Source organism: Rhinolophus hipposideros (assembly GCF_964194185.1).
Source record: "Rhinolophus hipposideros genome assembly, chromosome: 15".
Classification (NCBI taxonomy): domain Eukaryota; kingdom Metazoa; phylum Chordata; class Mammalia; order Chiroptera; family Rhinolophidae; genus Rhinolophus; species Rhinolophus hipposideros.
The window spans coordinates 49,712,733-49,733,542 of NC_138061.1; the positions used below are offsets into that span (position 1 = coordinate 49,712,733).

The 20,810-nt window shown below is 52.1% G+C and overlaps 1 protein-coding gene across 1 annotated transcript; it reads left to right on the top strand.

Moving 5' to 3' along the window:
- Positions 1-7,825: 7,825 nt before the first annotated feature.
- On the top strand, positions 7,826-10,481 carry CHST3 (carbohydrate sulfotransferase 3; the record flags this gene model as incomplete). The annotated part of the gene is made up of 2 exons (XM_081074596.1): positions 7,826-7,983; positions 9,194-10,481. The coding sequence occupies exons 1-2, from the start codon at positions 7,844-7,846 to the stop codon at positions 10,479-10,481; spliced, it is 1,428 nt and encodes a 475-aa protein (XP_080930722.1). The 5' UTR covers positions 7,826-7,843.
- Between the last annotated feature and the right edge of the window lie 10,329 nt (positions 10,482-20,810).

Consider the following 20,810-nt stretch of genomic DNA (forward strand, 5'->3'; position numbering starts at 1 on the left):
CCTGCAGGGAAGTTGAGAAGAGAGCATCTTTGAAGGTTCTGTCTATGGTGTTTCTGGGTCTCTGACTGGCTGTTCTGCTGCCTCAGGGCTACGGGTGGCTGGAGTGCCTGGGACAGAGAAAGTCAGAGAGTTTATCTCCAGATAAGGCCAAAGGTCCAGGATGAGATGCCCAGGGCCAAATGTCATCCATATGTGAGTGGGTGGTGGCTCTGCCTGACAGACATTTCCAGCTGGTGGTCAGGGTAGGTTATCAGTGTTTCCTTCATCTTGGGTACTTTTAGGGGACTAAGACCTTCCGTTCCTACACTCATCAACAGTGCACAAGCCACAGATTCAGCTGCATCTGTAAAGATAGGGCGAGCAGTTCCTTATTAGTCCCACTCACATCTTCAGTTTGGGTTAAGCATTTCACTGGCTTCGTCTCATTGAAGTCCTCGTGGCCATCTATTACAATAGATGCTGTAAATATCCCCATTTGCAAATGAGGAAGCCATTGAGGGTTAATGCAAGGTCACAGGGCTTCCAAAACAATAAGTAAAAGCAAGCAAGTCAAATATACTCACAGCTACAGAGAGAGTCACTGTTAACTTGCTCAGACTTTTCCAGAGTGTCTCTCTCTCTCTGTCTCTCACAGAGTATATGTATACATATTGTGTGTGTGTGTGTGTGTGTGTGTGTGTGTGTGTGTGTACACACACATTTTTTGACTAAGAGGAATTCTACTTTAGATACTGGTGCGTTCTTTTTTGGTGCAGTATCATGACATGAACATCTTTCTGTGCAATAAATTAACAGTGCCAACATTCTTTGATCAATGGCAAATTAATCAAGCATTTTCTATGTGTCCAGTACAACACTAGCACTGGGGAAGAGAAGACCATTCAATAGGACACCACGGCTAACTCTTCAAGACGATGTATGACTACATTCATGAACTGTACGAGTATTATTGAGCCCTGCCACGTGCCCGGCTCTGTGCCAGGTGCTGTGGGTGCAGTGGAGACTAAGACTGCTGTCCAAAGGAAGAAGCAGGGATCCTCTTAGAGGCTTCTGTCCCTCTATTTTCTCCTGCCTACTGTCATCATTGTTTATTTGTTTATACTGTGGAGAATATACATACCATAAAACTGACTGTTTTAACCATTTTTTTAAGTGTGCAGTTCAGTGACATTAAATACATTCCCAGAGTTGTACAACCATCACCACCATCCCTCTCCAGAACTTTTTCATCTTCCCACACTGATACTTGGTCCCCATTAAACACTAACTTCCCATCCTCCTCGCCCCCCAGTCCCAGGCAACCACTCTCTACTTTCTGCTTCTGTGCTTCTATGAATTTGGCTCCTCTAGGCACCTCATGTAAGTGGAATCATACACTATTTGTCCTTTTGTGCCTTGCTTATTTCCCTTAGGATATGGTCCTCCAAGCTTATGCATGTTGTGTGTGCCATGGACTTCAAGATGGCTTCCTTAACGTCTCACAAGTCTATCCTCCCCTCGGCGCCCCTCTGCCACCACTTGCTCAAGACACCTCCTCTCTCCTGCACCACTGCAGAAAGAACCAGCTGGTCAACCAGCCTCCAGTCCTGCCCTCATCCAATGCATTTTCCACACCACTTTCAATATAAGTGATCTTCTATTTCTCTTTTGATGTTTCAGATTAGATTTTAAAACTTACTAAAGTGATATGCTCATTAAAAATCCAAACAATATGAAAAGGCCTACAATGAGAAGAATCATCACTTAGTATTCCATTTTTGTAGCTGTGCGGCATATTTAACCCCTGCGTCACTTGCATTTCTTGGGCCCATGCCCCTCAGTTACTCAGCCAGCCCTGTCTAGTGGGGCACTTGGCTTGCTTCTCACACGTTGGATTTCCAGGGCTGGGTGCACATCCTTGGCCGTGAATCTTGGCCCACATCCAGCTCAGTCGAAACGAGCCAGCAGACTCCTCAGCAGGCTGCTTGGCTGCATGGTCATGGGCGTCCTGGACGCCAGCCAAGTGCAGCGAAGCCCAGCACGGTGGGTCAGCTCTGACCTGCCCCAGGACCTGAGGCTCAGCATCAGAGGCATGGGAAGTGCCTTCGCCGCCTGGGAGGCCTGGGAGTGTTCTCTGGGGCCCTGTATTTTGTACAGCTGTCGGCTTTGGGGTTTACACAGGATGTGTTCACACAGCTGAGCCAGCCCTAATGAAGTGACTGTGTCAAATGAGGGTAGCGAGGGTGCTTCCCCACATCCTTCCATAGCGAAACAGGCTAAGGGACAGCCAGGGTCTGTCCCAGCCAGGGCCAGCTCCCTGAGAGTCTGTGGCCACCCCACCCACCAGGCCCCAGCCCCCTGGCCCTCCTCGGGGCTCCGGCCCACAGCGTCTCACAAGTTATCGGATGTCCACGGCCAGTTAGGTGACCACACCTTCCCCTTTGGCTGCTTCTGGTCTGTCTTGAGTGAGGCTAAACAGGTGCCCATAGGAGGGCATAGATGGGTTTGTTCTGGGAGCGGAAGTTAGAGCCCTGGGGTGTGAGGGAGTAATAACAGCTCTGAGCTGCACAGGACGTACCAGCCAGGCATTCATTCATTCACTTCCTCATTCTTTCATTCCTTCTCTTCTTCATGTACCGGTTCATCCAACAGCCGCTGGGCATTTACTCTCCTGTTGGACACTAAGCTTGAGATATTGGAGGACTTGGTTTTTCCCAAGCCATCTCTGGATATCGCCATGGGAAATAGAAGCTAACCGAACAGGCTGCTGAATGGACTCTGCATTCCCCAAGCCAAGATCGCCTACAACAGAGGCAGGCCCAACGTTTGAGCTCCTTCTCCCTGCCTTGCCTCTGTCTCCACTCTCTAGGGGATTCAGAGCAACTCACAGAAACCCTCCCCAGCACTCCCCTCCCAGGTGTCTGTTCATGTAGCATGGATGGGGCGGACTCCCAGCCCCCCAGGGCCGCAGCTCATGGGTTAGTTCAGAGTTTTCCCACAGTGGGCTTCACTGCTGCCATCTCTGCCCAAGGAGCCTCCTCTCTCTCAACTCTGGCCGTCCCTCAGCCTCCTTTCTCTGGAGGCTCCTCCCTCTCCTGGTGGAGAGGCTGAGTGAGCAAGACGTGCAACAGCTGAGGCCCTTGGCCCCAAAAAAGTGAGGGGAGGGGAGTTTTGTGGCCTGATGCAATGTCTGGCAGGGCCTGTCCCTTATCAGAGCTCCATTCACAGCAGACGCTGGGACCCCATCTTTCCCAGGGGGTGGCAGGGGTGGGCTGCAGTCCATTTGGGGCCTCAGCGGAAGGCTCGCGGAAGCCAAGGGCCTGGCTGGGAGCCATCCAAGTAGAAAACATGTCTGTGAGGCCCCCTTGCCAGGCCATGAGCAAAAAAGGCCCCCTGAGGGAAAAGTGGGGTAGTGATGGTTGTGCTTGGAGTTTAGGGCCTCAGCTCACAGCCCACTTTCTTTCTAGTGTTCCCTCATTAAGATTTTCTGGGGTGCCTTTGGCTGTTTTCTGTTCTCCCTGTCATTGGCACATAGCTGCAGAGGCTGCAATGAAAGCCCTACAGCTCAGTTTCTTCATCCTCAAAGCAGCAACCCAGAGGAATGTGATAATTCAACAGACGAGGTATGTGAAGCCCCAAGCATGAAGTGCCCATAGCACACCCCCGGGTTACAGGCCTAGAGTACACACTCAGGCATATACTCATACCACAGGCCCATTGCACACGCTCCCCGCGCACACACGTGGTTCCCTCATACAGGGAACAACTGCTTTTTCTTCTTCATATTTCCTATCAACTTAGAACAATTACATCTCACACTGGACTAAATGCTTTGGGAAGGACATTCTTCCATTCCTCCAACTAGGACTATGGAGCACCTGCTCTGTGCCTTGTGCACGGCCTAGGGCACTGGGATTCTGGGCCTGGAATACAACGGTGAAGCGGACAGACAATGCTCTCCTCTCCCAGAGCTGACATTCCAGTGGCTGAAAGAGGCAGTAAACAAGTACATCCCATCAAGGAAGGCCCTCCTGTTAGGGCAATGCCACGATGCTGAGAGGAAAAGTGATGGGGAGGGGAGATGGTCAGTGTGGGTCAGTGGTCAGGAAACTCCAGAGGAGGGGACATTTGAGCTGAGCACTGGGTATAAGTGGGCCGAGGGCAGCTGTCCCACCACCTGCTGCCTCTGTGCAGAGCTGGGCTGGCGTGTGCCCCTGGCCTTCTTCACCCATTGGCCCACGTGCCCCAGAAATGTGACCTGGGCTTCTTCACCCATTGGCCCAGGTGCCCTGGAAATGTGACCTGGGCTTCTTCACCCATTGGCCCAGGTGCCCTGGAAATGTGCCTTTTCCTTTGGTTGTCACATCATTGCTGGGCGTTGCGGGAAGGAAAAGTATCAAGTATTCCCTTGGGAGGTAGAATCTACCAAGAAAAGGAAGAGATTTTTCATTCTTCCCATGAGCTAAGCAAGGGAGCAGGGATGGGCTCATGCATCACGGGTTCCGGGAGGGAAAAGGTATAAAGTTTTGTCCTGTGTCACTGATACACAGACCCACTTCTTGCAGAGGGCTTCCTTCAGGGCAGGTTCTGCCTGGAGCTTTGCCGGGGGACCCCCCCATCCCAGCCCTGTCCTCTCTCATGACCCTTCGACCCACCCCCACTTACTCGGTGGGCTTCCAAAGCTAAACCTAGGGGCAGCCTGCCTGGGGCAGGCCAAAGGAGCCAACTGCCTGCCTTGTGTTTCATGTCAGAGAGAGTTTTCGTGCTTGCTTCCTTTTAGGGCAATGCCGGGAGAGTTATTAGGAACCCTGTATTAATCACAGGGGTGGGAGGGGAGAGGCTGGGAGGGCAACTCAAAAATAGGAACAGTGCCTGGAAGGGAGGCGGGGAGAAAGCTCAGGAGCTTTGTCATCAAGGCAACCAAACTTCTAAATCTCACCAAAAATGTTAGAGCCAGAAGGGAGAGGAGAGTGAAGGCAACTTATCCCCGCCCTACCCCACCTTTTCTCCCCTCTCTTGTACTTAATGAACGTTTACCAGGCACCAGGCACTGTTTCTCACAGCAACCTTAGCAGTAGGTACCTCCCTTTCCATGCTACAGGTGAAGAAACTGAGGCCCAGAGAGGTTAAGTCACTTATATAGGGTTACACAGTATGTTAGACATGCAGGAAAGACTCGCACACAGGACTTCTGATCTCAGCTTCTTCTGCTTCGCTCAGCATCAGACCCAGACAGCTCTCAGCCAAGAGCCCAGAGGGCAAAAAGTCAGGATTTCAACCCTTGTGCTCTGCAGTTCAGGTGTTGGGTCTCACGCTCCCCAAGGGACAAGTGGCCTCAAACTCCACCCGGGGGCTAAACGAGGTGCTTGGGGAACGTGGCCCTGTCCATTCTGAAAACACACCAATAGCCATCCAGGCAATGAGCCAGCCACCAGCTTTGACAGGTTCACTCACCAGTGATTTGTTGGGCAACTGATTATGTGCTGGGTGCTGTTCTAGATGCTAGTCCCGACTTCAGGGGGTTTGCAGTCTGGGAAAGAGAGACCGACAAACAGACCATCAGCTGGAAAGCCCTACCATATGTGCTACAGTGGGAACCACTGGGGAGCATTAAGAGGCTGGAATGTCCTGGATCTGAGAGGGGTGATCAGGCTGCTGCTGGAAGAACTTTGGGCAAGTTCCTTAACCTCTCTCAACCTCTGTTTCCTCGTCTGTAAAATGGGATAGTTGTTACCTAATAGGGCTTTTGTGAGAAATTGATGAGGAAATGCAAATCAAGAGCGTAGCATGGCACTTGGCACAGAGTAGCAAGCACTTATTAAACTTAAGCTGCCCATATCATTCCAGTTGGCCCTTCCAACCAGAGTGTAAGCCCCATGAGGGCACGGACCAGGTCTTCCTGTTCACTTCTGTATCCCCAGTGCCTAGATCAGAGGCTGGCACATAGTAGGTGCTCAGGAAATATTTGTTTCATGAGTGCATGGGAAAAGGCCCAGATGAATTCGGAAGAGGCGGGAATATTCCAATTGCCCTGGAGCTTGCCTTACAGCCCTCCTCTCTCCTGGGCCCCTCTTCACCCATTAACACTCAGGAAGCACACCCAGCACCCCATCAGGAAACTGCCCACCACCCCACCACCACTCTGCCCTGAACAGCTGGAGAACTCCAGGGTGTACATCTCCAAACATGCAGAATCCCAGTCTCACTGCTTTCCCCTAAGGACACTTTTCTGGCACTCCCTGAAGCTACTTCCATTGTGTGACTATGGTGCAGCCCTGGGACCCACCTTCCAGCTCTCACACTCCCCTGTGTCAACACCAGCTGCTTCCCTTGGAAAAATCCATCTTTTCCAGATAGAGGGATGGTCCTGGGTACCCTGCATGAGGTCACAGTAAGATTTTTCCCAACTCAGAGCAGATTATCCACAGTAAATGAGGGTCCTTGTGGAAAAAAGGATAGATTTGCAGATGAGGGGGTTGTGTTGGAATCTGGGGCCTGTGGTGCAGGACAAGCGTGTGACAGTCAGGAAGAATGAAAGAAGTGGTGATCCAGGCTCCATTGGGCAATGCTGTATTTGCTCCAGCTTTTGAAAATACACACCTTCCGCCGAGGGTCATTTATTCCTTAATCCATTTTGTCATGAGTGTCTCCTGTATGCCTGGCCCCGTGCTAAGGGATAATGAGGGGCCCGGACAAACTCTCCATCCTCCGTGAAGGAATGGTCAGCATTGAACAAGTCATTACAAGGGGGTTTGTTTTATGACAGTCATAGGTGTTAATGGGAGTCTTTGTACAGTGTGGGGGCTGGGGAGCCCTCACCTATCCTGGGGGAGGCTGCCCCAGGAAGCTGAGACCTGAAGGCCAATGCCACATAAAGAATTTTGTTAGAATTCATGTGCTATGGTGGGTTTTATCCTTTAGATAATTTTTAAAAATTAACGCATGGTAAAATGTCTAACAGTGTGCAGGGTCACACAGCAAATGTAAGACTCACCCTATCCTCTCTCCTGACTTCCCAGCCCTTTGACACGAGGCCTTGTGTGTCCCTGCCGTTACCATCCATGTATATTACACATCTATATATTTCTCTCACTGAAAAAATTTTTTCAAATGGGATCATACTGTATCAAAAGGTTCTCAACCTGGGGTGGTTTTGTACCTCCCCCTTGCCCAGGGGACAGTTGATAATGTCTGGATACATTTTTGTTTGCCACATCTGAGCAGAGGGGACGCTATTGGCATCTAATGAGTAGAGACCAAGGACGCTGTTAAATATTGTACAATGACGGGACAGCTCCCACAACAGAGAATTATGTGGTCCAAAAATGTCAGTAGTGCTGAGGTTAAGAAACCCTGTCCTATGTAAACACACTTTGTCTGCAGCTTGTTATATATATGTACATATATATAATTAATATCTATAGATAGATTATTCACATAGCATTTGTAGATTCTCCTCCATCATTTTTTGTTTATGTATTTGCAGTCTTTTCCTATTGTAAACATTTGTACTGCAAGGAGCATTCTTTTCTATATACTTGCCCTTGAGTCACGTGTGAGGTCAAAAGATAAATTGGCAGAGGTGGCATGGATGAATCAGAAAGCCATTCGCATTTTAAAGGACCTGATTTCAAGTCTCTTTGGGGCAGAGTCCATTAGGAGAGTGGGTCTGGGGCTCTGGCTGCTAAGCAGGACTGGGCTCCTCAAAAGTCTGGCGGAACAGCTCCTTTTCATTCTCATCTACAAACGAGGGTGTCCTGACTGCCCATCTCTCCACAGGATGAGGGTGTCCCCCACCTGAAGACAACGAGCCAGGTCCTGAGTGATGCCCCCAAGCTGAGTACCCACGGCCCCACTCTTCCCCATGGAGAAAGGACTTGTTTTGCCCCAGGACTGCCGGGACTTTCTGCACAGCCTGAGAATGAGGAGCAAATATGCTCTTTTCCTGGCTTTTGTGGTGGTGGTTTTTGTCTTCATTGAAAAGGAAAATAAAATCATATCGAGGTGAGGGGTGCAAGCACAAGTATTCCTTATGGGAGATGGGGTGAGGGGCGGAGAGGCAGCTGTAGGGCTCTCTGAACCTGAAAAGGCAATCCTTCAACCGGTGATCGTCAGGCCCTTCCTGTACCCAGACTGTGGGTCATGCACAAGCCCTCAGTGGGGTGACTTGGGCTCTGGATTCAGGCAACCTGGGTTGGAATCCTAATTCTGGCCCTTTCTGGCTGTGACAACTTAGACACATTACTTCCCTTTCCTGCCTTAAATTCCTCTTCTCTGAAATGTGGCTAATGATCGGGCCTGCCTTGTTGTAAAGATTAAATGAGAAAATGGAAAAGCTTTTGTTTAGCCCAGTGCCTGGCACCTAGTTGGTGTCCAGTGCTTGCTGGCTGTGGCTGTGATTAACTTCCTGGCCTAGGACAGTGCCTTGCATTAACAGCATATCCCCTACGCCAACCTGAAGTCATGGAGGAGGGTGAGCCCATGGAAAGGCGGGATCTTGGCACAGATCCCGGGTGGGCAGGGACGCCTGTGCAGCTGCCCAGGTTGTGTGTTGCTCAACTCCAAGGGTGTGCACTCACATAGGCTACTCTGGGAAGGCTGCCCCCCAGAGTCGGCAGTATAGCTGTGTGCAGTGGCCCTGCTAGACATAGAAAGACTTCTTAGATCTGCTTTCCCAGGCGTAAGCCCTTCAAGAAAGCATCAACCAAGATGGCTAGGGACTGGGCTGTAGCGCTCTGAATCAGTGCCCTGCCGGGATCCCTCAGCATGGACGGCTCCTACAGGGAACCTGTGCCTGCAGGGTCCTAGGAAGCCCTTCCCACTCTCTACCCAACAGCATACTCTCCACCTGCACACCGCCAGGCTGCCAGGACTGGGGAGCAGGCCTCAGCCAAAGCCAACTGGGAGCTTTACCCCCGAGAGAGAACCCTCAGGTGTGTTCTACACTGTCTCCCAGGGCCCAGGGCCGCCCAGTCAGAGTGATTTGCCCACAGGTGTAGCCTGCTCACCCCTTCTGAACTTCTTTTCCTCCCTGCCTCGCTTTCCTACCCCTTTCCCAGTTCTTCCTATGATCATGCGCCAAATCATCTACTTACGCTGAAAGGCGGCTTCTGGGGAAAGCCACAGACGGGCTTTGGGTGGTCATCCCGGGACACGGCACAGGGGGTAGGGTCCCGAGCCAGTCACTGACTCCGGTCTCCCTTGGTCCTCACAGGGTCTCGGACAAGCTGAAGCAGATCCCCCAGTCCCTGGTAGACGCCAACAGCACCGACCCAGCCCTGGTCTTGGCGGAGAACGCGTCCCTCCTGTCCCTGAGTGAGCTGGATTCAGCCTTCACGCAGCTGCAGAGCCGCCTGAGGAACTTCAGTCTGCAGCTGGGTGTGCGGCCCGCCGAGGACGCCCAGCGCCGGGGGGAGGGCGCGGAGGAGCAGCCCCCCAGCCCCCGCGGGGCGCGGCCCCGGCGCCACGTGCTCCTCATGGCCACCACCCGCACGGGCTCCTCCTTCGTGGGCGAGTTCTTCAACCAGCAGGGCAACATCTTCTACCTCTTCGAGCCGCTGTGGCACATCGAGCGCACGGTGTCCTTCGAGCCGGGAGGCGCCAACGCCGCGGGCTCGGCCCTGGTCTACCGCGACGTGCTCAAGCAGCTGTTCCTGTGCGACCTGTACGTCCTGGAGCATTTCATCAGCCCCCTGCCCGAGGACCACCTGACCCAGTTCATGTTCCGCCGGGGCTCCAGCCGCTCGCTCTGCGAGGACCCCGTGTGCACGCCCTTCGTCAAGAAGGTCTTTGAGAAGTACCACTGCAAGAACCGCCGCTGCGGTCCCCTCAACGTGACGCTGGCCGCCGAGGCCTGCCGCCGCAAGGAGCACATGGCCCTCAAGGCCGTCCGCATCCGGCAGCTGGAGTTCCTGCAGCCGCTGGCCGAGGACCCCCGGCTGGACCTGCGCGTCATCCAGCTGGTGCGCGACCCCCGGGCGGTGCTGGCCTCCCGCATGGTGGCCTTCGCTGGCAAGTATGAGACCTGGAAGAAGTGGCTGGCCGAGGGACAGGACCAGCTCAGGGAGGACGAGGTGCAGCGGCTGAGGGGCAACTGTGAGAGCATCCGCCTTTCCGCGGAGCTGGGCCTGCGGCAGCCGGCCTGGCTGCAGGGCCGCTACATGCTGGTGCGCTATGAGGACGTGGCCCGCAGGCCCCTGCAGAAGGCCCGGGAGATGTACCGCTTTGCGGGCATCCCCCTGACCCCCCAGGTGGAGGACTGGATCCAGAAGAACACCCAGGCGGCCCGCGACGGCAGCGGCATCTACTCCACGCAGAAGAACTCCTCTGAGCAGTTTGAGAAGTGGCGCTTCAGCATGCCCTTCAAGCTGGCACAGGTGGTGCAGGCTGCCTGCGGCCCTGCCATGCACCTCTTCGGCTACAAATTAGCGCGGGATGCCGCCTCCCTCACCAACCGCTCTGTCAGCCTCCTGGAGGAGCGGGGCACCTTCTGGGTCACGTAGGGGGCCCGGGGCCACGTGCACCCCTCCTCGTGAAAGTCCCACCCTGCCGTCCTTGCACCTGAGCCAGCGGTGAGACCGCGGCGCTCTCAGAGGATGGTGGGAATCCGTGCAGTGAGCAGGCCGCCCTTCCGCTATAGAGTAGCCCCCAGCCAGATAGCTTCCCCACTGCGGCTGTAGGCTGGGGTTTCTTGCGAGAGGAGGACAGGGCCCTGTCCCCTGAGGGCCATCAAACCCAGACCTAAGGGGCTACAGTCTCCTGAGCAGGCTTAGGCAGGCCCGGCCTATTGATGGTTTCTCTCTCTCTCTCTCTCTCTCTCTCTCTCTCTCTCTCTCTCCCTCTCTTTGTCACACACAAACACAGAGAAACATACATGAAACACACATAAATGTCTGCAGACCCTCTGGGCCAGAGTCCAAATATTTAACAACTAGAAGGGGCTGTGGGCACTGACCAGTCACAGTGGACCTCCCACTGTTCTCAGTGTGCACCTTTCTTCAGTCTCTGGATTTCGACACAATCCAGTGTGGATTCTGGTTGGGTCTCTGGAGAGGGACTGGGACAACCCAGGGTGTTAGAAGATGGTAGTTGAGGCTTACCAACCAAAAACGATTCAATCTTTTCATAAATGGGATAGCTGTGTTGGTTACTGTTGACATCAGCTCTGTATACAGCTACAGAATACATATAAAGACCATACCTACACACACTGAAAAAAATCATAAAAACACAATTCCACATACACACATGTAAAAACACAGACAAGCTTCCCCGTTGCTTAAAGCCCACAGGGTTTACAAGATTTCTTTGTATCACACATCTAAAGAGGAGCCTTTAGCTATTCTGGGGCAGGGGAAGGAAATATGGTCATGGGCCATTACCCAACCAGGTTTAGGATGAACGGTGGACACACAACTGCAGAGTCCCAGGCCCCTGTCCGCCCTGAAGTCACGCGACTACCTCCTCTGGCCCATTTACATCCTCACTGCTGGCAGGCAGGATGTTTTGAAATGGCGTGGCCCACCCTCACGTGACTGCAGCCCATCGGCCCTGTTCCAGTTTGGCTGGGGTCCTAGCATGTCTATATTTGAAGGCTGCCTCAGGCCTGATTGGCAAAAGCAGCTGTGGTCCCTGGAGGCAAAAGGCAGCTGTGGGTCCTGCTGCTTCCAGCCAGGCCCCGAAGACAGTCCAGAGCGCTCTTCAGGGAGAAGTCACATCAGGATAACCCCTCCCCCAAGAAGACGGGACAGGGGTCAGCCTCCTGGATGGTCGCCATGGTTACATGGTTAGAGTCTAAAATTCCTCCTTTACGCTCTGGGAAGAGTATTGCTCAACTCAGGAAGGACTGGGTGTTTTATTTTTTAGTCTTTTTTAGGGTATTTATAGTGTGGTGTCTTGTTTTGTGGCTGTGTTTTTGGTTTTGTTTCTGCAGGAGTGCCACTTGGAAGCAGTCTGTGTTTCAGGGTCTGAGGGGGTTCTGGGAAGACCAGTGGAGAGCACTCTGGCTCCTGCTGGAGGGAGAAGAGGAGGAGGAAGAGCCTTCCCCCAGAAGGAGCAGAGCCTAGATGGCCACATGGCAACCCACAGTGCCATCGGCTTTTCTGTTTGAACCCCACATGGAACGAATCTCAGAAACCACCAGGTTCTTAGCTGCATGTCCAGAAACAGCAGAAATTAGCAGCCCTTACCCTCTCCTCGAGAAGAGGCCAGGTTTGAACATTTCTCCCAGGTCCAATCACATTTTCTGGGGGGTCAGGGGCCTATGACCAAGCAGCAGATGTCCCCAAAGTGGAAGCCTTTCTCAACTCCCACCTCAACCCAGGGAGCAGAACTCAGTACCACCTTGGAATGTGCAGAGAGCTGTAACAGTTCACTAAGGGCTGTTTCTGATTTCCTGGACAACCTCTCTGTCAGATCCGTCCCATTGTCAAGCCCAGAGGGCTGGGTTTTGGTTTGAATGATATGGACACGAGGGAAACACAGGATCTAAGTCCAGCTGGTGTTGCTGTGGGGAAGGAAAGGGAGTGTCCTGGCTGGAAATCGCCTTTTGAAAAGGTGAGATGACAGCCATCTTGTGGGATCTATTATAATCACCATATTTGAGCTGCTGGTTTCCATCACCATGGACTTCAGCCATTCAAGGAGGTCTCCACCCTAGGTTTTCCAGCCCAAGAATAAGTTGTGCAGGGAACTGGCTCTAATTTGGGGTCCAAAGGGACTTGAGCTCTGAAAACTTGACCCTGGGGTAGAGTAGGGCCAGGATTTTCCTGGCAGGCCCAGAAATGCTGGTGGTTCTTCCCTAGTCTCTGCCCTGCTCTCTGCACTGTTCCCCACCTGTGGGGGTGTGGGGTGGGGGGCAGTCTCCTCTCTCCAGCGTTCTTCCTGGAGCCCTCCTAGCACGGACAGCAGACGTCTTCCTTCCTTCCTGTATCTGGGGCCAATGCCTCCACCCCTGAGCTCTGAGGACTGTACCAAGACTGGGCTTTTTGGATTTCTCAGGACTGATAATTCGTACACTGCAAGTTGACTTAATTTATTTATTTTGTGAAAAAGAAGAGACAGAAAATACCTTGTTATTTGCAGGGATTCAAAGCTCTACCCAAATCAAGAAAGACAAACTAATAATAATGGAAACCGTTCACTCACTCCACACACACACAAGGACATTGCAAGATGACTCAGAATACAAGAGGGGACTAAACCAAGAGTGGAGGAGTCAACATGACCCCAGGCTATTGTTTAAGGCGCTTCCTTGGTTTCCTCTTGTTGATTTGAAGATATGACAAGGCCCTTTCTGCTGTATGACCTTTGTCCAGGTGTCTGAAGGTGGACACAACTCAAGTGAGTGTTGCCTCGGTGCCCAGTCATGCTCCGGGGTTTAGGGAAGGACAAGGTGGGGGACAAGGTGACTATTGACTTTACACTCTGTGGGACCTGGTTGGAGTCCCGCCTTTGAGGTTTTCAGCATGGAGCTGGGCTGGGGAAGGTGGTCCAGCTGGGGGCTGGTGCCTCCTTTTCCAGTGGGGTCAGCCCTGGTTTCCCTGCTCCTGATGGTCCACCAGGAGCCTTCGCCTCCACAACACCCACAGGCCTGGAGACAGAGGGAGCAGTTGAGGCCTCACCTCCACAGCAGCCAGCTTCCCCAGAACAAGAGGCCCATTCAGCAATGAGCGTTTACTCATTTTCTTCTTTTTGAAGAAGACCTCTTTAGCCCAGCCTGTATAAATAGTTCAGAACATTCCATGTGCTGGTGAGACAGGACAGTGTCTAACCTCTGTGGGCTGTCGCCACCACTGCCCGTTCCTGGCTTCTCCTCAGCACCTTGTGTGTAAACCCTGGAGTGGATGAGGGCACAGGGAGAGGGGTCTTTGGGAGTAGTCGATGGGGACAGGATTCCTGAGTCCCCGTGGAGAGGGAAAAAAGAAGCAGCAGATGCATGGCTCATTTACATACCTCTGCAGGTTATCTGCGAGTTATTACTAAGGTTGAGAGACATGAGGTAATTCTAGCCTTTGTCCCTTTATGTGATGCACACACTTGAAAATAAATAACTAAATGAACTGAAAAAAAAATGTTTAGTGAAGAGTTTATCCATGTCTGCCAGCACCCTCAGCCAGAGGCTGGTTTAATGGGGCAGCTGCTGACCAAACCCCCAAGGGCAGAGGACACCCACTCAGCTCATGACAGTGGACCTTTCCCTGCCATCTGATGATGGAACAAGTGCCAACAGAAGGTCAGGGTATCTGTCCCAGAAGATGGATGCTTGGCATGGACACCAGACGGTCTGGTCCTGACCCTGAAGGTCTCTTCCAGCCATGGGTGATCCTCTCCCACACTAAGATCTGTTTTAATTGACTATAGGACCTGTCCCTCGATAGGTCCTGGATGAAGGACAGCAGCAGAAGGCGGGTGGCTGTGTCCCCAAGGCAGACCTCTTCCACTCCCATCCCCAAAGGCGGAAAGCAAAGGCAGGTCTCAGAGGGACAGGTTCCGAGGTGGGGAAGGAAGGGTTGGAGGTGGGCGACAGATGCCTGCAGGGGCCAGTGGGTCTTCTCAATGTGCACAGACTGAAAGGAGGAGCATCTGCTGACAGCAAGGGGCCCCCGTTGCTGAGTTTGCTTGTGAAGATCCCCAGTACATGGTCCAACTAGATGGGAGGGAAGAGGCCCAGGTTTTCCTGAATGCGGCCCCTTCGCCTCTCAGCTGCCCACCGTTTCAGGAAGAGTAGAAGCTGCTCTTTACCTCAAAAGGACAAAACAAAATTGGCAACTTCAGGTGTCTCAAGAGCTTCAAGATTCTTTGGTCTTGTGTCCTTTGTCATTCCATAACTGTGCCTGGGGACATATCAGTTACCTGTTTCCAAAGAGACCGACATGGTGCCATCCTCATGGGCCTAGCTCATGTCACAGATCAGGTATTTTATTTGGGAAAGAAAACGACCCATGTGTCCTGCTTCCTCTAACACTGGGCTTGACCTGGCACCCCAGGAAGTCTCCCTCTCATCTGTATGTTCTAGGCCAAGTCTGCCTGGCTCTCCTGCTCCCTCTTGGATCCTGCGAACTCTGTCTGTCTTTTTGCTAAGACCTCAGCCCTGTGTCATGTTTCATGGCCACATAATACAGGACACTTCCTCCATGGTCATGTGTGGCCATGGTGTGTACATATGTGTCCACGTGTGTATGTGTAGCATGCAGCACATTCTGCTCAGCCACATTGCTCCCAGCCCTCTTGCCATCAATGTCCCATCTGTCCTTGACATGGCTACAATCTGCCATTTCCTGCAAACATGGGTGCTGCCCTTCAGAGAGCTGGCGGCCACCGCTGGTCAGGGTCTGCTTTGCGGAACAAAATGTGAACCCATCACTTGATGGCTTACTTGACTTATTAAATTAAAGATGAAAACACGCAATGAGCAAAATTCAAAGTGTCTGCCTTTCTTTTGCATTTGTTCTCAGCAACAATCATAAAAATTAACAGGTACCAGTTAGCAGCTGTAGGAATGGGGTGACTTCTAGCACGAAGCAGGGCATAGGAAGCCCTTGCCCCCTCCTGAAGAGTGAAAGACACAAGGGAAGTGTGCTACGTGCAGGGGGGGTGATGAATGTTCTGTATGATACCAGGACGGCAGACGGGTGATGCTGGCTGCAGGAATGAGATCTGAGAGAGAAATACCCAGGCATTGTGGGGCAGGGACAGGAGCATGGGCGAGAGTTCAGGGGACCTGAGGACAGGTCCCAGCTTTGCCACTATCTGGCCCTGTGACCTCGGACACATCCCTTCCCTTATCTGAGCCCCAGTTTCTTTTGAAATGAGGAGTGTAATCCAGGGTTTACAACCTTTGTTCCAAAAAGCCCCTTAGGGATTCACAAGCCAGCCCCCTCACCCAGAGCAGCTGTGTGTTGATTGGCTTCACATATTGAAATAGCACTGAAGATTTCATTTGGCCGTCAATAAAATCTCAAAAACCCCATGAGGAGAGTGCTACGGATCCTTTCTACTAAGAAATGTAAGGGAATCCTTTCAAATGGCAGTCGCGTTGCTCTGTCAGTCATAACAACTTTAGTGCAAATTAGATTTCCACCCTTTTGTCTCCTCACAACCACCTGGGGGAAATGGGCGCTTCCCCGGGGAGAAGGGAGAAGGCTCATTTTGAAACATGGGAACTCAAAGCTGGTGGAGCTTTGTGGGTTGGGCGGGCCATGGGAGAAGCAGGAACAGCAGCTATCCACAAGCAGGAAAGAGCTGAGCCCTGGAAAAATGGTGCCTAGAGTGAGGAGTAACGCCTGGGTGAGGCGTGATATGAGGGAATGGGATCACTTCCCCAAAACTCAAACCTGTGTCCCTGCCATTTCACCCAGGCCAGGCCTTGGAAACATAAACCATTTTCCTCCCAACCCTTAACACAGGAGTCAATAAAATGATATCCCAACCTGAGTGAAATCTGCACCAGCCCGCCCCCGGCCAGGTGCTATTGCTGTCTCCCCTCTTCTGGGGACTGGATATATTTAGTGTCATTTCTGGGCTGTGTTTCCTACCACAAATGGCCCCCTGGAGATACAAACTGCCCTAAACATAGAGCAGAAAAGACTGGACATCTCCCCACCCACTTCCCTTCAACCACCAGCCCAGGCAGAAATCTATTTTTCCTCCCCAATCCCAGACTTCTTTGGGCTCCTAAATCTTCCTTCACTACACCCCAAGTTACCTAACCCTAGGAAGGAGCCTAACACCCCACGAGGTCTCTGAGGGAGTGACAGTCAGCTAGACCCACACCAGGAAGCAGTTGGATTACTACCCAGGGCCTGGGACCTGTGCCACTTGCTCCCAGAGCCCTGCCAAGCAGGCCCATCACTAGAGTCTGCAGCAGCGAGTCCCCAAGTTTATATGGAGGAACTGTGGTCACCTAACCACTCTTAGGAGGTTACAGTGCACATTAGCATATTCAAGGCTCTGAGAAGTCCTGCTTTCCCTTCACCCAGCTTGCCAGGATTCACTCAGAAACATTTTTATGGGTGGAATTCTTTTATCATGAAAACTTTTATACATATATATTTTGCCAAACAACATTTTCAAGACTCCGGCATTCTATAAAACAGCTGGTAGCAACCGGAAACCTGCAAGTATAATAAGCACATTGCACTAAACGCCCCCAAAAGAAGGCAAGGTGGTGGGTGAAGAGGCTGGGGAGAAAAAGTTGAGGATCAGGTTGCAGGGCCCCCTCCCACCTTCACGCTGGTCTCACTGAGAGGCAGGCCAGGAGCAAGAGCTGGCCTGGGGAAATTGTAGCAGAGTCAGGGTCACGGTGAGTCCATGGCCCCAAGCAATCCATGCCACTGTCAACACCTGCTGGTAAACTGAAGCCCTTGGTCCTTGGCTTCCTCAAGTCAACCCACACCTGCAGGGCCTCTGTGGCCTTACCCGAAAGATGTGGTGACCCCCACAGAGAGTGGGGACCCTGGGGAACCAGGCCAACCATAAACGCCACAGGACACCATTAATCTGAGACACTGGAGTTTGGGGGCCTTCTTAAAGGAGCCATTTCTGAAACAGCTGGACAAAGGTTACTGACAATAAACAGGTTCTCTGGAGATATAATCCTCTAGTAGCGAGTCACCCCTTGCTAAACGCTGCTGCGCAGTTTATTGGAGGAGCAAGCTAGTAGTAAAGGCTCAGCAGGAGCGGCTTGCCCAAGAAAACCAGAATGAGAGAAAGAAGGAAGGGAGGGAGGCAGGGAGGTTGGGAGAGTGACAGCGAGGAGGGGCCGTTCTCCTGAGAGCCGGGGAGGAAGACAGCCAAGCTACTGAAAAGAACACCCGGGACTAAAGCCACAGCCGTGATGTCCAAGAATTTGGGGACGTGTAAGGTCAGGCCAAGCCCACGTGTGTACGGCTGTGAGCACCAAATCTACCCTGTGTGCGTGTGGCCCACGCAGTGTCTGGTTTCGTTTTTAACAATTGGCGTTAGAGGCTGACACTTAAAAATTAAAAGGTTTTATATAAAAACCAGATTTCTGCTTCCTCTTAAAAATTGGGTGTCTTGGTTTGAGTTACTCCAGAAGCTGATGCTGAGACAGGGTGAAGAGCAAACAGTCTATTTGGGAGCCGCAGACAGCCCAGCAAGGGAGGAAGGAAGGGAGACAGCCAGCAAAGGGAGCACTGGTAAGCCAGCTGCCACCCCGGGCAATTGGCGCGGAATCCCTCCATGAAGGTATAAAGGCCGAACCTTGGAATGACCAAGGGGTGAGGCGAGGGAGCCGGACTGCTACCCTGATGCTTGTCAGTCTTGGGCTGACGGCTGCTCCTAGGGAGTATTCATTCCTCAGCACTGTCCCACTGGCAGAATAGCATTCCAAAATTCTGGGAAAAGCGTCAGGCCCAGAGATGAAGCTACAGGCAGATGGGAGTTTCCAGACCACAGTGTCAGTTTCCAGAGTGAGGTGTGAGACGGGGAGGAATCTGACAGCACCTGCTCCCTGGAGTGATGGGTCCCTGGGGGCTCTGTGCCCTCAGGAACAACCACAGCTGCGACTCCATTTGTTACCATTGCACCTCACACCCTATAGACCATTGAGTTTTCAACCCCCCGCTTAAAGTCCTGGTGCCGTGCTGGGTCTGGGTTGGCTTTCCCGACTGTGCTCAGCCTGGGCTTCTTAATGCTTAGACGGGGAATAAGGTCGTTAGTCTGGAAACCTAGGTTGGCCTGGTCAGAACACCCTGGAACTCAACTACCCCACTGCCATCAACCAGCATACCCGCCTGGATCTCTCCTGCCCACCCGTACCCCAGAGCAGCTGCTGAATAGCAGTGTAGAAGAGGACAGGTGGTCGTGCCCCCCTGAGGGTGGACGAGGCCCGGTGTGCATCCAGTCCGTATCAGAGCCGCCCTCCCCCGAAAGTTTTCAGCTTCTTTCTGCTCCAATGAACAGAGCGGGGATGCTCACCGGTGGGGCCCAGCAGGTCCCTTGGCCGTGCTCTTGCAATGATCAGTGTGGCGATCCCCAGGGCCTGGGTTCAAATGCTACCCTGTTCTTACCCACTCAAGGAAAGCTCAACAGAGTGACCGAGGAGACGGTGTGTGCAGAGGCCTGAAGGATGAGGAGGACTTGGAAAGTTTGGGGACCAAGAAACAATTTGCTCTGGCTGAGGCAGTGATGAGATAGGAATCTGGAGAGAAGAACCAGGGCCTGAATGTGCAGGAGCCACGCCAGGAAGATACTGGCCTTGATCCTTAGAGCTATAGGGAGCCACTGAAAGGCAGAGTGGACTGGTCTGATTGGTTATATCCCATTTTACAGACGAGAAGAGTGAGGCACAGAGAGCTGACATGACCAGCAGTGTCAGGATGTGAATCCATGTCGCTCACCCTTACAGTTCCTTCTGTCCTATCTTTTGTCGCAAGGCTCCCACTGCCACCTGTTGAAACCCCACAGGCCACGTAAATGCCATAGAGGCACAAGCCTAGAACCAAAGGCTTCCTTTTGGGGTCGTACAGAACAAGCCTGAACTTTCCCCTAAATGCAGCTTTTCAAAGTCAGCCCCAGTCTGCTCTTCTCCAGGCTGGAATAGCAGAGTGTATTCTAGCTATAGGAGCTTAGGCCAGTGAATTGCCCTCTCTGAGCCGTGGGTTGCTCATGTGTCAAATGGGGGTCATATCAATGTGAGGGCTGGCCTTGTATGCCGTGTACCTGGCTCATGGTGAGCCTTGTAAAAACAGTGGCTGCTTGCCCTTGAAGACAGTCAGAAGCCCTTCACTCCATGTTCACCCTCTTCTGGGAGCTTCTCGGTTAATTAGTGAATCAACAACTATTTTGAAGGCTTGAATGAAGGTCCAAAAAGAGCTTAGAGTAGAACCCGGGGCCAACAGAATGTGTCCCTCGGCATCTGCCCCACGCAATCGGGCTGCCGCCTACCGGATGAATCCTGAAACCTAGAACTGAGCTTCCCGGGACAGACGCCGTGATGCCCCACAGAGCAACTTCTAGGGTTTAGACAACTGAGTAGGGGTTAATCTTCATTTTCCTTTTGGAAGTTTTCATTAATTCCACTTGTGTGTTTTAAGATTCTCATCCCTCTGGCTTGATGTGGATTTCTTCAAGCAGTTTCCCTTCCAGGAAAAAAATGCCCTCTGCCTTCTGTCTGTATGAGTGGAGAGACTGACACTTGAGAACCAACCAGACCTGGGTTTAAATCCATTCATTCAAAACACTGCTGGATGAGCAGTGCTTCACCCCCCTGCCCTGGCCTCGGAGGGGTCTGGCTGGCCCAAAATAGAGGTGTGTTCACACTTGGCCTGGAGCCCACTGCTTCCTGACTCATGTCTTTCTTGGCAGGGGAGCAGAGGAACAGTTGAGAAAACATGTGTCAAGACTTGCCCATGGAAGTAGGATTCCAAGGAGTCCATTATGGGGAAATGCTCCTGACATTTCACTTCTAGATGTCGTGCCTTTCTTTCTCTTTCACAGATGATTTGGCCTCAGCAAAAGCCTTCAGCATTCACCTCGACTCCGAGCCTGACACAGCACAAAGTGGTGGTTGAATGAATGAAAGGTGATGAAATAGAAGACGCACTTGGAATAAACACTTTCATTTTTTTGTTGTTGTGGTAAAATACACATGACATAAAATTTACTATTAGTGACATTTCATACATTCATACTGTGCAATCACATCATCACTATTTCGTTTCAGAACATTTTCATAACCCCCAAAAGGAAACCCCTAGTTTCCCCTGGCAACCACTCGTCTGCTTTCTGTCTCTATGGATTGTACCTATTCTGAACATTTCACGTAAATGGAGTCATACAATATTTGTCCTTCTGTGTCTGGCTTCTTT